This window comes from Hemibagrus wyckioides, linkage group LG12, assembly GCF_019097595.1.
Source record: "Hemibagrus wyckioides isolate EC202008001 linkage group LG12, SWU_Hwy_1.0, whole genome shotgun sequence".
Taxonomy (NCBI): Eukaryota; Metazoa; Chordata; class Actinopteri; order Siluriformes; family Bagridae; genus Hemibagrus; species Hemibagrus wyckioides.
In genome coordinates this window covers 8,081,050-8,097,835 of record NC_080721.1, presented here as the reverse complement: position 1 = coordinate 8,097,835, position 16,786 = coordinate 8,081,050, and the positions used below count along the sequence as shown (strand labels likewise).

Below are 16,786 nucleotides of genomic sequence, written 5' to 3'. Positions count from 1 at the left end.
TTGGAGACTTTGAACTGGAAGAGGAAATCAGAGTACCATGAGGAAACCCCTTGAGCACTGGAGGAATACACGCACACACACATACTGCGTTTTCAAAGGCAAACATGCTAATCACTATGCCGCCATGACCCCTACAATTACAACAATTACATGTTTAGTAATTAAAGAATGCAATGTTGTATTTTAATCCGTTTATAGCTACGTGTAATATTGTGGAACGTCAACCAGACTAGTTAGTTCATACACTATAGCAGCTCCCTCATCTCTTTTTTCTCTTTTTCTTGAAATAAATTTGTTTCTGAGAAACCAAAAATCATAAATTCATCTGTCCTGATGGCTTTTCCGTAGTGGAAACCATACTGATCGTTATAAAGCTCTTTCCACTCTTTCCACAAATGTTAAATAACAGATTGATCTCCACGTTAACGATGATACATTTTCATAATTATCCTTAGATTATTGTAGACTGCCCACCTCCACATCCCTGTGAAGGAGTTTTTTATTATAGAAACGAATTCAGTAGAATGAATATAAAGCTGTGACTTGGCTTAGTGTCAGAACTGCTGTTATAGAAAAATAAACCCACACCTTTTTTGAACAATCATAATCGAAAATTAACCACCGTCAACAAGCACGCACATCACGATGGACTTGTTCTTTTCGAAACCTGAAACCATGTACCAGTAATACAAAAATACATCTATTTTTTTTCTACATCCCTAATTTCTTGCAGAAGTGCTCCTTTCCCTTTTGAACACAGTTCCCCCCCACACACCCTCCTTGCAGGTGGAGGCGTACGTCGGGGTCAGTGATGGGGTCAGCCACAGCTTAGAATTGCTCGGAGGCCTGAGAAACCTTTTTGTCCTGTGAAAGCTTTCAGAGCTGTCACACCTGCTTAGCTCTTTACCTTCGCACCTTTCTCTCTCTCTCTCTCTCTCTCTCTCTCTCCCTCTATCCTTTTCTGCTTCTTACTCTTTCTCTTTTCTCTTTTTGTAGTTTCAAGGTCAGCACAGACTACATGCCCATATCTAATCATTTTAACTCACTTCCTTCTTCCTTGCATTCTTAACATGCTTGCATTTTCTTTGCTTCTATATATTTTATAACCAATAGCCTGATAAGGGGGAAAAAATAGTACCTTAGGGAGTGTACACATTTTTATTCCAAACTTGCCAGAGGCTGTTTGACTTGCAGCCACCCAGGTTTCTGAGTGTGTGTGTGTGTACATGTACTTGAAACTAGAAGGACAAGATGAACCAGAGTCAGAAAGCATTACATAAGGAACATCACAAAAAAAATACATTTTAGCAGAAACTTAACTTGTGAGTTTTGCACTCATACTTTCTGCCCAAAATATAAGTCTTGTATAACATCACAATTCCGGTTTGATAATACTGGTTTGACTGAATCCAAAAGTCTGAGAGCACTCGAAAATGCTTCTATTTTGCGGTTCTTTCCAAATCGATACAACGGTTTTCATTACAGCGTCTATTACTGACAACAATCTAAAGTGAAAAGTCAAAACTTTGAAATATTGATATGAGATGATTATTGCATCAGAGTTTCTTAGTGTTCGGTTTGTCCTCTTGTCCTTTGTGCTTCAATGACAAAAGAGTGTGCACTCGAGCTGATGTGGACTCCTCAAGCTTGGATAACACCTTATGATCCATTTTAGACCAAATCTATCAGAGTGTAACCGAAACACATGATTCAGTAGAAGAGATTAGACATGAGGAACATCTGACCTTTTGTACAGAGCAGGTCACATGGTCAACATCACAAAATGGATCTTACTTTTAAATAGAGATCTTAAATTATAAATATTCAAGATATTGAACATTTACCTCCTGGGTTTTAAATACTTATCATTTTTTAAATAAGTACGTAAGTAAAGAAAGAAAGAAAGAAAGAAAGAAAGAAAGAAAGAAAGAAAGAAAGAAAGAAAGAAAGAAAGAAAGAAAGAAAGAAAGAAAGAAAAGGTAATTTGACAACATTATTAGTACTTTGAGTTCTTGTAAACATTTTTAAATAAATAATTAAATAAATAAAAGGTAATGTGACAACATTATTAGTACTTTTAATTCTTGTAAACATTTTTAAATAAATAAATAAATAAATAAATAAATAAATAAAAGGTAATGTGACAACATTATTAGTACTTTTAATTCTTGTAAACATTTTTAAATAAATATAAAAAAGGAAATGTGTCAACATTATTAGTACTTTTAGTTCTTGTAAACATTTTTAAATAAATAAATATATAAAAGGTAATGTGACAACATTATTAGTACTTTTAATTCTTGTAAACATTTTTAATTAATTATTTAAATAAATAAATAAAAGGTAATGTGACAACACATTATTAGTACTTTTAATTCTTGTAAACATTTTTAAATAAATAAATAGTATTTATTGGCAAATTGCTGTGATAAAGGAATAAAATAAAGCAATATTATAAAAATAAAAAAAATTAAAATTGCATTCTGATGTTAAAAAATAGTAAGCTTTGCAGTGTTAACAGTAAATCCAATTCTTTGTTGATTATTTTTTTCTATAACAGCACTCACTCTAATGTTTTATTTCTTACATTATTTACATTAGGTGCGTGCCTCCACGGTGGCCTAATGCTGAAGTTTTTGGGAAGAAGCAGGCATCTGATTTCAGTCTCCTTGACTGCTTGGTTCTCCTCCATGAGGCAACGGTGAAGAGGGCCATAGAAATGTGATCATTAATTTGTTCAAGGTTTGATTCTGTTGCAGCCCCACAGGCATCATGTGTTCAGTGAGAAACAAAAACAATTACACAGACACACTAATGATGTGGGAATGATCACAAAGAGCAAGTAACGGTAATGCCCCCCCACACACACACACACAGTGAGAGCAAAGAAGTGAAACGCTGAGTGAAACCAGATACTCCGGCTACATTTTTTGATCAGCGCTCATGCCTGGGGTCTACAGCGCTGCACCACTGGGCTCTGATTTCTGACTCAAACCTGTAATGATGGAGAGAAGGTGGAAAAGGTGGAGCTGTGCACTGCAGGTTCTGAGGACTTGAGATTGTCAGTCATTGTAATGATCCACAAAAAAAAAAAATCAAGATCTTTGCGTTTTGACATCAAATGCTGATCACGTTCATTAAAGTTGTATGTGTATGTGTGCAGGTCTTTACAGGCTGGAATTTGACTACAGTATGGGATTGAAGATTACATCAAATACACCGAGGGGGAAAAAAAATAAGGTTCCTCAAGGGTGCCTTGAAAAAGGAAAGGTTCCAGGTTTTCTCTTAGATGCTGGATGGAACTTTTTTTTTTTTTGTATCTTGCACTTGGCACCTAAGCAACATTTTTATTTTAGTCATGAAAATTAAATATTATATTCAATATATTCAATAATATATTCAAGGCAAGATTGTCATTTCAACCATATATAGCACACATTGAATTGACACAACGTTCCTCCAGGCCCCTGGAGCTTCATAAAACAACCCAGAATTAAGAATATTAATACATCTTTAGGAGTCTCTTCCCTCTGGTCATTCATGGCAGCCGTGAATCTGGAGCTTTCCTCAGGAACACTAGGCACGAGAAATGAGCACATCCTGAATGGGATGCCACACTCATTCATACAAATTTCTCTAGGAGCAATTTCATGTATCCAGTACGTCCAACCAGCATGTTTTTGGAAGCTGAGAAGAAAACCAGAGAACCTAGAGGAAATGAACACGGACAGACAGAAAACCCAAACCAGGGAGGCTGAATCTGTAAGGTTTCAATGCAGCACATATTATTAATGAAAATCATCATGAAATTGCATAAACAAGAATCTGGCCTCTGTTCTTGGAAAAAGAAAAAGAACGTTGAGTTTCACACAAGACCGAACCCTAAAAAAACCCTCTAAGAGTTAATGCATGTACAAGTTTTAAATCAGAAGCCTTTTTATTTCCATCTAATCTTTATCTACCCCAATCTGTGGCACATTTCCATGGACTTTCTTATAATAGAAATCTAAGGGCAGTAATTGAGGCATCGATAATCCTTTAAACTATTCATATATTCACACCTAGAAGCCAGTAGCCAGTCCACCTACCTGTGCGGAGGAGAACATGCGAAATAACCCTGTAACCCTATATCTCAGGATCGAACCGGGAACCCTGGAACTGAGAGGAATTAAAATATGTGCATATATATATAACGCCAATTCAAAATTACACTTATTACATACTAAATAAAGGGCTTAGGATTTGACACATGAGAAAGTCTGCTCTAATGGAGAATTATCCAATTTTCCATGAGTGAAGCAATACAATAAAAAAAAAGGAAGTCTCAAAATTTAGCGTTAGTAACAAATGACCGTAATTAGTTCTACTGAAGATGTCTCCAGTCTCCAAAAGGAAAAGTTACAGATTAATTTCTATTCTAAACAGACTTGGATGAATAATTCATGAATCCCACAGCACAAGCTGAATTCTCCACTTGATTCAGAAGATGTTGATTAATTGTCTCGAACAGCAAGACGATAGTGCTGGAGGGAAGGCAAAGGCTTAGATTAATTCACACGCTCTGATACATATTCATTTCTAATAGAAACAACTGACACGGGACTCTTAGTTTTAAATATAGGTTTATTTAGAATTTTCTGAAGGAAAATTCCAGTGCAAGATTTACAAGGTGGGGAATTCTGGTGAGGACTTTTAGGAGGTGTATTAGATTTTTCTTTCTGTAGTAACTCGGTGATACGTATTCAGTTCATTTGATTCACAAAATGAAAGCAATTTAAAAGCATCATTAAACCAATCTGTGCATGGATAAAGAATAAACACTTTGGGGCATGCTGCTTGTGTAGGAAAAACTAGTTAGGTAGTTTGGCAGCTTTTCCAAAAACAGCACACCATTTCATGTCATGTTTCACCCACAGACTTCTGTTATATGCTTATTTTCTGTTTCGGTTCTATTCTCAGTTTTTCTGTAGTGAAAAAAGAACAGAAAAAGAAAACATATACGTTCAGTTTCTACTAAGGAAGGGACTTTCCTTAATATTCTTATTATTCTATTTTGCATTTTATTTTTTAAAATCTTGATTTCTTTTATACATTGTTGTCGTACTGTGTATGATCATGTATGCGACAAATAAAATTTTAATTTATTGAAATTTATTTTATTTGTTTATTATAATCCTGACAGTAGCTTATTAAAAAACTGTTGTATCCCTTTCATTGCATGACGATGGTTCGGAGTAATTAGTATCAGTTTCATACACTGTTGTGGCACTCAAACGTTCCTCGCCCCAGGATGCCTTCAGGAGGTCCTTTGACGTTTCTCTATGGTGCATCATTTTTCCAGCATGTGCCTTCATGGAATCTAACATTTGGGTCAAGGGCTGAGAGTGACTGTCTTATGTCATCAGTCAACTCCGACCTTTTCGTTGTGGCATCTGCCTCTGGCTGATCCACAATGTCACACTGCTGCTACTTTGAAACAAACATGCATAGTGCAGACAACGGACTGACAATCCTGCCTTAGCTACACTATACTGGCAAAAGTTTTGGGACACCTCTCCAAATCATTGAGGGGTTGGGCTTTGCCCCCTAGTTCCAGTGAAAGGAACTCTTAATGCTTCAGCTTCATACCAAGACATTTTGGACAATTTCATGCTCCCAACTTTGTGGGAACAGTTTGGGGATGACCCCTTCCTGTTCCAACATGACTGCACACAAGGTCCATAAAGACATGGATGAGTGAGTTTGGTGTGGAGGAACTTCACAGAGTCCTGACCTCAACCTGATAGAACACCTTTGGGATGAATTAGAGTGGAGACTGTGAGCCAGACCTTCTCGTCCAACATCAGTGCCTGATCTCACAAATGCACTTCTAGAGGAATGGTCAAAAATTCCCATGAACACACTCCTAAACCTTGTGGAACACCTTCCCAGAAGAGTTGCTAGTTCCCAGTTTTGGCCTGGCTCACAGTCTCCACTTCATCCCAATTCATCCCAAAGGTGCTCTATAGAATTCACTGATTTAGAGGGGTGTCCCAAAACATTTGCCAGTATAGTGTATCTGTAATTATGGCCATGTTGAACAACTTACCTAATTAGCTAATGAGCTGATTTTCTTATTCTTTAATTTAAGTTTACCTTGACTTTGAGCTTTCCTCTATACGTGGTGATTGACATTCGTGTCGCTTACCCAGCGTCCTTCACTGGGCAGCGTGCCACTGCATTAAGAGCCTTTTTAATTACCCACGCATCGAGATTAGCTCTTTTTTTTTAATCCTCTGTAACTCCCAGCGATCTATCAATCAGTGCCGAGTAGACATTTAAGCAAGTCCAAGGTCAGTGACATTATAGTTCCACAGTTTCCCTAGGGAGCTGCTCGGTGGTTAGTGTGCTAAAAGTGCTAATTAGCACTGGCAAGCAGAGCATGTTGTGCAAAAAAAAATATCGGTAAATCCATACTGGTCTGAATATGAGGATAATGCAGCTCAACAAGGCAGAGATTAGCTAAAAAAAATGGAGAGAGCAGAGCTACGGATTATGGCTGGCCGGTGCTTGATGGTAATCGTTTGTCAGCACTTCAACAAGAGATTTCAGGACTTGACAACTTGACCTTGAGTGCGGTTATCATAGGCAAACACATATGATTGAGTCCTGCTTCGTTATACCTTGTACAAATGTCTAGTAAAGCCTGTTTCTTCACATTTATAGCGTATATTACATATTACAAAAAAGCCTACACTATCTCATCTATCCCATCTAACTCTTCAACTGTCAACTTTCAGCCATTAGTCAGGCTCTCGCCGGCTTAAAAATGCTGCTTTAGCAGGCAGAGGAACCCTTTTAGAGCCGCACACTCTGCTCTACATTGTAAATGAACAATGTTCTCTCCCAGAAGCGTTAACAAGTTTTAAAAACAGTGACATAAATGAGCAAACATTCTCGCAGGAGCCGAGGCTGAGAGTGATAATGCACCATGACATTAAAAAAGAACACAATACCCAGGAGAGTCCAAGATGAGATCACACTGAAATAGTTATTCTCTGCTCCAGCAGCAGTAATGGGACAACGAGCTTGCTACGCACACTAGATCATCACTCAGACTTGGACTAAGTGCACCAGGTAGTCACTATGCAGCTGAATCATTACACACTGCTCCATTTTCCTTTTAACATTTTAAGGGATTCTGATCTTAGGATGGAGTCTGTTTCAGAAATAAATCTCATCTTGGACCTATAATTCATGCAATTTGTAAATTTTAAAAGGCTCTTAAAAAATTCTCTGGGGAAATTTCACTTTGTGAGAGAGACGTTGCTAATCTTATCAGCCCTAAAAGGCAAGTTAAAGGCTCTTTCACGAGTCTGAGTTCCCTCGCACTTTTCTCTGACCCAAGATATTTCTATTTATGATGTGTGAGAGGTTAAAGAAAAGAGAGCAGAGAGGAAATGCTGCCAGAAAAAAATTTCAATAAAAGGGTTTTTTGTTACAGTTTAAGCCTCAGTGTTAAATTCTACATTCTTTTGTTTTCTGGAATATTATTATATATATTATATTTATTCCATATTATTTTATACATTTTTATGGTTAATATTAACATGTCCTGTATTTCCTTTTCTAAAATAATATATAATAAATATAAAATAGATAATAATATAATATATATTTATATTATATTATTATATATTATACATTATTACATAAATATATATATATATATATATATATATATATATATAATGTAAAAAGCTCTAACAGAAATTATTCTGAAAATTATTGTAACACAGTCCTTATAATGAGATATTCTGTTTCGCTGTACAAACTTTTGTATTTACTTTACTGAAGTAACCAGTCCTCTGTCCCTTTCCTCTTTTTATTTTTATTTATTTATTTTTATTTTATTTTTTCTTGAGCGCCAGTCTGATGCAACGTCTTGCAGGAATAAGAGTAAATAATATCTAGGACCTTTTAACAATAAATGTTTCAGTGGGTGTGGAAGCTCTTAACAGAAAAACACAGCAGCATCAAACAAAATAGGATGAAAAATGGATATATATCTTCTTCGCTCCTAAGGGTGAATAAGGCCTACATTTTAGACTAGTGTAGTTTGATTAAATAGATAAAAGTAAAACCAGCAGCAGCAGCTCATGACCATAGGTTTTGGTGTAATATAGTACTTTATCTTACTAAAGAGAAAGTTTCATCACAGGCACTCTTACAATTTAGGAAAAGAAAAGAAAAGAAAAGAAAAAGAATAGATAAGATAAGATAAGATAAGATAAGATAAGATAAGATAAGATAAGATAAGATAAGATAAGATAAGATAAGATAAGGTAGAGCGTTATTAATCATGAAGGAAGTTCTTTAATTTGCCTTTTTTTGTGTAAATCTATACAATATAGTGGCCATGGAGTATTTTTTAAGCAAGTCCACCCTAACAATCCTATCATTATCCACCCCATGCACTATTTTCCTCCTGAGCACAGGGCAGAGTAATTCCTGCCCCAGTGGACCTCTTAAAGCGATTGTTGCCGTTCCTATTTTTGACCACTGGGAGCGGTAATGAGTCTAAATGGGGCAGTGCTCCATCATGACACATTACAAAACATCTAGTAAGATGAGCAAATCAGCTGCTTATATATAAAAATATATCTTCTTCCTTTCTTCAAATCGTTGGTCACTCAAAAGGGGGTTGATTGCTATGATACCAGGGAGGATGTAATGAAAGATGATGAGGAAAACTTAAAACAAGCACTTATATAATATGAACCTGTGATCTGCTTTGCAGCTGAGCTAGAAAATAAATCAACACCTCCTGAGCTATCACATCTCATAAATTAACAGTGCTGTGGTATAAACAATAATATAATGCACTAAAGTTGCACTGGGGATTTTTTACAAGCATCAGATAAGCCTATCATTTAGCTGCATATAGTGAGTGTAAGTGCCAGCTAAGCAACGCATCAACCTTTGATCTCTCTCACATTGCTAATTGGGAGAATAATGCACAGGAGACGCGTATTAGCGGCGAAAATAATTAGAAGTGGAAGTGAGATGACAAAAATAGAGTCGGATATAGAGTCACGGTGAGGGGTGTGAGACATGGCAGGGCTAGATAAAAGGCGAGGAGCGGTACAGTAGGACAGGAGAAGGGCACAACAAGACTGACAATGAATCGCTTTCTCCTTAAAATTCTACAGAAGGTGGCCTGCTTGTGTGAAGTGGGTTCTTGGGGTCTGGAAAACATGGTGCTATTGTTATTCATAGTCTGCCTTGCTCAGAACAGCAGAAACATCGTTGCTACATGCTGTGTCAGCCACCAGCAGATTCTGGTTTTATAATTTTGTGGTTTGGGTAAAAACAGTACAGTGCTCTAAAAAGAGACCATGTATTTATATAAAAGGAATGTTTTGAAAGTTTTAAGAAATTATTCATGGTGTAATATATCTGGTCACTTATTTTAAGACTGAGCATAGAGAAGAGACCAGTGTGACATATACCTAGTCATTTAAAACATCTCTAGTCTGTTGTTATTTATAGCTCCACAGTTAAGGGTCTGTGCTCAGGTCAGGTCAGACTCTGTCGCTTTCTGGCATCTGGCAGCCGGGTGAGGAAGAAAATGAACTGCTGGGAACCACACAAAACAATCAAACATTACTTATCCAGCCTGAAAACAAACTTATATTGCATTACATTTCTAGCATTTGGCAGACACTCTTATCCAGAGCAACTTATCTCATTTTATACATCTGAGAAATTGAGAGCCTTGATTGAGAGCCTTGCTCAGGGGCCCAGCAGTGGCAGTTTGGTGGACCTGGGAATCAAACTCACAACCTTCCAATCCACAAAACTACCACTTCCCCCAAACTCTACATTATGGACATTTGGGCTGAGTTTTGGGAGGAGAAGCTGGATCAGATCAGATTCTACTCCATGGATGTTTTGTTCTGCATGTCAGAGGTAGCAATTCGTTTGACCGTGTCCCTGGTGCCTCAGTGACTTTCTGAAGGCTGTGAGTATAAATCCCACAAATTCAGTTCCACACTGAACTTTCAACTGGCTGTTCATCAGTGTGATTGGACCTTATTTTGCCTCGTTTCCTTGAAAACTGTTAGGAAATAAACTAGGCCATTTTTATAATCTGGGAATACAAACACAGTCCCATTAAGGCCATGTAAATATCACAGAAACTCATCTCATGTTATCGATGTTTTTTATACCCTTTATCTTAGGCCTGTTCTTTTTCTTCATTTGGACCCCATTTTCTCAGGATCCTAATTTCTCCCCATTGCGCCTGGGGAAACATGAGCACAGAGACTATCGCTCCATTTAGCAATTATTTTCAGAAACACAGCGATCCAGAACAATGCTCTGAGAAGCCATTTGAGGGATATGAATTTTTGAGGCCACCCATGCTGAGTAGTGGATAAATGATGGTGAAACACTGCCCTCTAGTGGTGAGAGTGAAGAATACACGGTGACACAAATATGAATTTATGATCTTTCTGACATTAGTAGGTGACTGAAGCCATGTAGAAGATTCTTTATTAGCACATGTAACCAATACGACAGCATATGAGGGTTTCACTTAAGAGGATATTATTTTGGCAATACAAGTAAGGAAATTAAACACTTCAGAAAATAGTCAACAATGTGGTGGTGTAATCACAACCAATTTGAAGTAGAGTTAGCGTGTTTTTACTTCTTATACCAGCCAATACTATTTTATTTATATTCACAGATAATGTTGTGGAATGTCCACAAGACATACACTATATTGCCAAAATACACTATATTTGGGACACCCTTCCAAATCAGTGAATTCAGGTGTTGTTTTTCAGGGGTTCGGCTCGGCCCCTTAGTTCCAGTGAAAGGAACTCTTAATGCTTCAGCTTCATACCAAAACATTTTTTGGACAATTTCATGCTCCCAACTTTGTGGGAACAGTTTGGGGATGACCCCTTCCTGTTCCAACATGACTGCACAAAGCAAGGTCCATAAAGACATGGATGAGTGAGTTTGGTGTGGAGGAACTTGACTGACCTTACCTTTGTGATGAATTGGAGCGGAGACTGTGAGCCAGGCCTTCTCGTCCAACATCAGTGCCTGACCTCACAAATGTGTGTCTAGAGAAATGAATCCTGAAACACACTCCTAATCCTTGAGGAAAGCCTTCCTAGAAGAGTTGAAGCTGTTATAGCTGCAAAGGGTGGTCCAACTCCATATTACCTTCATGTTCATGTAAAGGCGTCCCAGTTTTGGCCTGGCTCGCAGTCTCCACTCTAATTAATACCAAAAGTGTTCTGTTGGGTTGAGGTCAGGACTCTGTGAAGTTCCTCCACACCAAACTCTCTCATCCATGTCTTTATGGACCTTGCTTTGTGCACTGGTGTGCAGTCATGTTGGAACAGGAAGGGGTCATCCCCAAACTGTTCCCACAAAGTTGTGAGCATGAAATTGTCCAAAATGTCTTGGTATGAAGCTGAAGCATTAAGAGTTCCTTTCACTGGAACTAAAGGGGGTCAAACACCACCTGAATTTGGAGGGGTGTCCCAAAACCTTTGGTAGTTCCTGTTATATGTAATGTTATAGCAGCATTACCGGTGTAAAACTGTCACATGCGTGACTGTTACAAAGTGCTGACACCGGAGACTCCTTCCAAAATTGCTAAAGAAATATCTCCTCACTTTTTAATGTATATGTGGATAGACTTTATGTGGAAGTCTCAGTACACTGTTACTATAGAAACTAAAAAGAGTACATTCATATAAACCTAGTAGCTGATGTTACAGAAAATTAATCAACACTTTATGATCATCTAAAGAGTTTGTTCAATCATAAGGCTGCATATGTGATATAATTCCACACTGATGTTATATATATAGCCTCGTAGCATCAGCTATATATAACAGCAGTCCTGCACCGCAGAGATGCCTCTCACTGTGGATGCTTAGCAATGAGAGCAACTGACAACGTCATACGAATTAAACTGACCAATCAGCTTCGACATGCGCGGCCTCCTCCAAACAGGGTGGCCATGTTGGTGGAAAACCCTTCTGTGTAGTTAAGTTATGTACAGATTTGTTTGTCACACTCACTGGGAGCTTTATTAGGAATACTGTACTAATACTGGGAAGGGCCTTCCCAGCTTCGACCTCTCTCTTTCTTTTTCTGCTGCATGTTTTCTTTTTTGTTTGTTTCTGCTGTGTGTGTGTGTGAAAAATCCTAGATCATCAGTAGAAATACTCAAACCAGCTCATCTGGCTCCAACGATCATGGCACTGTTTATGAAATGAAATGAAATGGCCTTTATTTGTCACATATACATTACAGCACAGTGAAATTCTTTCTTCGCATATCCCATCCTTGGAGGTTGGGGTCAGAGCGCAGGGTCAGCCATGATACAGCGCCCCTGGAGCAGAGAGGGTTAAGGGCCTTGCTCAAGGGCCCAACAGTGGCAACTTGGCGGTGCTGGGGCTTGAACCCCTGGTCTTCCGGTCAACAACCCAGAGCCTTAACCACTTGAGCCATGTTTTTCCCACTTCCTGATGGACTGTATCTGAGTGATTTTTTTGCATTTTACTGTTGACACACAATTGGTTTAGTAGGTAATTGAATGGATGATGTATTCCTAATAAAGTGCTCAGTGAGTGTATACACCGACCAGGCATAAGAAATATGACCACCTGTCTAATATTGTGTTGGTCCCCCTTTTGCTGCCAAAACAGCCCTGACCCATCATGCACTGTGTATTCTGACACCTTTCTATCAGAACCAGCATTAACTTCTTCAGCAATTTGAGCAACAGTAGCTTGTCTGTTGGATCAGATCACACGGGCCAGCCTTCGCTCCCCACAGTCATCGATGAGCCTTGGCCGCCCATGAACCTGTCGCCACTGTTCCTTCCTTGGACCACTTTTGATAGATACTGACCACTGCAGACCGGGAACCCCCCACCAGCGCTGCAGTTTTGGAGATGCTCTGATCCAGTGGTCTATCCGCCATCACAATTTGGCCCTTCATCAAACTCGCTCAAATCCTTACACCTGCCCATTTTTCCTGCTTCTAACACATCAACTTTGAGGACAAAATGTTCACTTGCTGCCTAATATATCCCACCCACTAACAGGTGCCATGATGAGGAGATCATCAGTTATTCACATCACCTCTCACTACTCATAATGTTATACCTGATCAGCGTATACACAGTCTATTTTTGCTATAGCACAAGAGAGTTGAATATATAATACTATATATGCTAAGAAATTATTCCACCATGTTCCTGGTCATGTTATTGTACTTTTACTTAAGAAATAGAAGAAACATTATTAACATATAAAGTAAGAGCAAAAACAAAATCAAAGCATCCTACCTTGTTGATCAGTCATTAGTTTGTGTATACAGTGTATAGTGTACAGATAACTAAAATGACATATAGTAAATTTATACATTTAAAATGTATATCCTGAATTGATATATTTTTGTGCCATGCCCTTTGCTTTTTCACGAATTATAAGTTGAAATGATAACAAATGAAACAAATAATTATCTTTTATCTTTACTTTGGCCTCAATATTTTCTGTTCTGTATGTGTGGTGCACATGCAAAAAAAAATAATAATTATCAAAAGTTACTGCTTCTAATACTACATGGTAAGCATGCCTTTGTTAATAACATAAACAATAAGGAAATTAGTTTGTGGACAAATTTAGTCGAGTAATAAATGGGCAAAGACAGTCTACCAGTTTTACCAATTACACCGTTGATGCTTCAGCAGGAAAAAAGAAGCAAAAATGTCTAAATTCTTTGCATCAGGAGCTGTGTACTTAACTGCTAGATAAGTGCATTTAACAATTTAACATTGTCTCCCAATTTTAACACACCAGCTGAGCCCCAATCAGATGTTTAGGTGACCATCAGGACTTGAGGTGCACACACAAAGCTTTTGCAGCTTATTTCGAGGATCTGGCAACCCCAGTCATTCGTCTGCTTGTACAGCATTTTGCAGTCAGCTGCGTTTTATTCATCCATCCACCTGCTCCACTGGCTGCAGCTGTCACTTATTCGCTTCACTGGAGGCTTTTGGTTGTAATTTATGTAATTGTGCCTAGGTGTTTGGGCTCTTTTGGTGTTTTTGAGAGGAAATCATCGCTGAGATGGCCTGCGCTGGATTCACCTGCTCCAAGAATTCCCTCTGCGCCCTCAACATCCTCTATGTGGTGAGTAGCAAACGGGAAACAACCATATGGAGACGATTTTCTCACCTCTGGGGATTTATATATATACCCAGATATATATATATATATATATAAAATATCTTTCGTAAAGTTTTCAGGCAGGATCGTTGGTAAATAATATCCCGCTGTCCAAACAATATGAATTATTCAAGATAATTTCCGATGCTAATCAGCGGTTTTTGGTTTCACGGTGCCTGTCTCCACTGTCTGGCACTGAGAGGGAAGAATAAGAAATAAAACAAAACAGGAAATTAAGGCTGTTCGGTGTTAAAAGACACTAAGTCGTATGAAATGTGTGTATGAGATTTCATTTGAGCATAAAATTATTACGTCCTCGCGCGCTGTTTTCCGGCTGTAACCATGGCGACCGGCGGATATACACTACATTACCAAAAGTTTTGGGACACTCCTCCAGATCACTGAATTCAGGGGTTGTGCTCGGCCCCTTAGTTCCAGTGAAAGGAACTCTTAATGCTTCAGCATACCAAGACATTTTGGACAATTTCATGCTTTGTGGGAACAGTTTGATGATGACCGCTTCCTGTTCCAACATGACTGTACACCAGTGACCAAAGCAAGGTCCATAAAGACATGGATGAGAGAGTTTGGTGTGGAGGAACTTCACAGAGTCCTGACCTCAACCTGATAGAACACCTTTGGGATGAATTAGAGCGGAGACTGCGAGACAGACCTTCTCGTCCAACATCAGTGCCTGACCTCACAAATCCACTTCTAGAGGAATGGTCAAAAACACTCCTAAACCTTGTGGAAAGCTGTTTTAGCTGCAACGGGCCGGTCAACTCTATATTACATTCATGTGCATGTAAAGACAGACATCCCATAACTTTTGGCAATATTTAGCAAAGCCGATGTTTCTTTTCAGTTTCATTGAGTCATGTCGTGTTTTTGACCTTCATCTTTATGTATGTGATTTTTGTTTTGTTTTTTTATACACATTTCTATTCTCAAAATAAAAACAAACTTGTGTCGTTACATTGTTTGTCCTGTTGAACCCATTACATCACTTTCTCATGTTTATGACAAGCTGCTTATCACATGTTTCAGAGCTTTTTATATCCGTCCTTTAACATTATGGCACCAACAACATCGTGTATTCTGGAGGACCTTCTCGTATTCATTTGCTCACGGGAAGATTGTCACTTCCAAGGAAACAATGAAATCTTTTTTGTTGACTCATCCTGTACTAGTTTTGTCCTCGCCCAATTAAATCTGCTCAAAGTCGATGTCCCGCCCACGGGAGCATGTCTTGCTCTGCAGTAGCAGCTCTTTAGCAGCAAACTATTCATTCACAAATTTTTCTGCCCATCATCCTGCATACCATTTCCTTTACCAACCATCACTTGGTGGAGAAAATAAAGGTTATTCCTTTTGTGACAGGCGCTTTCATAGGAGTGAAATAATGTGGGTGATGTTTATCGAAAGGAAATATGTAAAGATGCAGAATCACATCAAGGCATTTCATTTCCTTTAAGACACTGGCTTTGTGGATTTCTACATTATGAAATGGTTTTAGATCTACTTCAACCATAACCATGTTGCTGAAGATGACGTCAAATCAGTTTAAACTGGCCCTGTAGTAGTTGTCTATGGATGTAACATTTGAATAAAAGTTAATTAAACTGGTTTAACTGTTCTAAAATGTCACCTTAACTCTATTTGCATTATATTATTCTAGAAACTGAATAGTTTTAATTGTTATATTGGTGTTTTTGTCCTCGCTGACTCACTGTGTGACTGCTGTCTCTCTCTGTCTTGTCCGTCCTCCTGCAGATGGTGAGCATGTTGATGATCGGCATCGCTGCCTGGGGAAAGTGGTTTGGCCTGGTCTCGAGTTTCCAGGTGGTAGGAGGCATCATCGGAATTGGGGTCTTTCTCTTCCTCGTCGCTTTGGCCGGACTCATTGGCGCCATAAAGCATCACCAAGTTCTTCTCTTTTTTGTATCCTTTTGCCGTGAAACATGCCTGTTCCCTTAACAAAAAGTCCCTGGAAGAGACTTTGCCTAAGAGATGTGTTGAAAAGATGTTTGAGTCTGGCTGCCATACTTTTTTGGGACGCTATATATATATATATATATATTCATAAACATGCATTAATACATGAACTGACTTTTATTCTTTTTAAAATGTCAGCTTTGTAATCAAATATGCATCTTCATTGTTTAAGGCTCAACTGTCCTCGCTCATTTCTAGCCATTGTTTGTTCCTCTTTATTTTCCATGAGCACGCAATAAGATGCTGTCGGTGTCCATTTACGCTTCGTAGCAGAGCTGTCCACTGCATGCTCAGCAGCCCAGAAACAGATACTTCGTGAAAGTCAAATATTCATCATGCTCTGTTTTTATTCATCTATTCCTCCTTAATCCATGATTATTAGTACATGATTATCCTGTTCCTGGTGTTTGTGGTCCAGTTCTCTGTGTCCAGTGCGTGCCTGGCTATTAACAAAGAGCAGCAGGTGATGTCTGATCAGATCATAACACATAACATTTCCTAAACCCAGAAAACAAATCGCCTCTCATGCTAATTAATTTTGCAGT

General features: G+C 38.4%; 1 protein-coding gene across 1 annotated transcript in view; it reads left to right on the top strand.

Annotated features, from left to right (window-relative positions):
* Positions 1-13,967: 13,967 nt before the first annotated feature.
* The window catches only part of tspan13b (tetraspanin 13b), a 7,429-nt gene continuing 4,610 nt past the window's right edge, over positions 13,968-16,786 (top strand). The window contains exons 1-3 of the mRNA XM_058404413.1: positions 13,968-14,210; positions 16,020-16,187; positions 16,624-16,704. Coding sequence (XP_058260396.1) covers positions 14,148-14,210; positions 16,020-16,187; positions 16,624-16,704 — 312 coding nt within the window. The 5' untranslated portion in view covers positions 13,968-14,147. The remainder of the gene's footprint in view (positions 14,211-16,019; positions 16,188-16,623; positions 16,705-16,786) is intronic.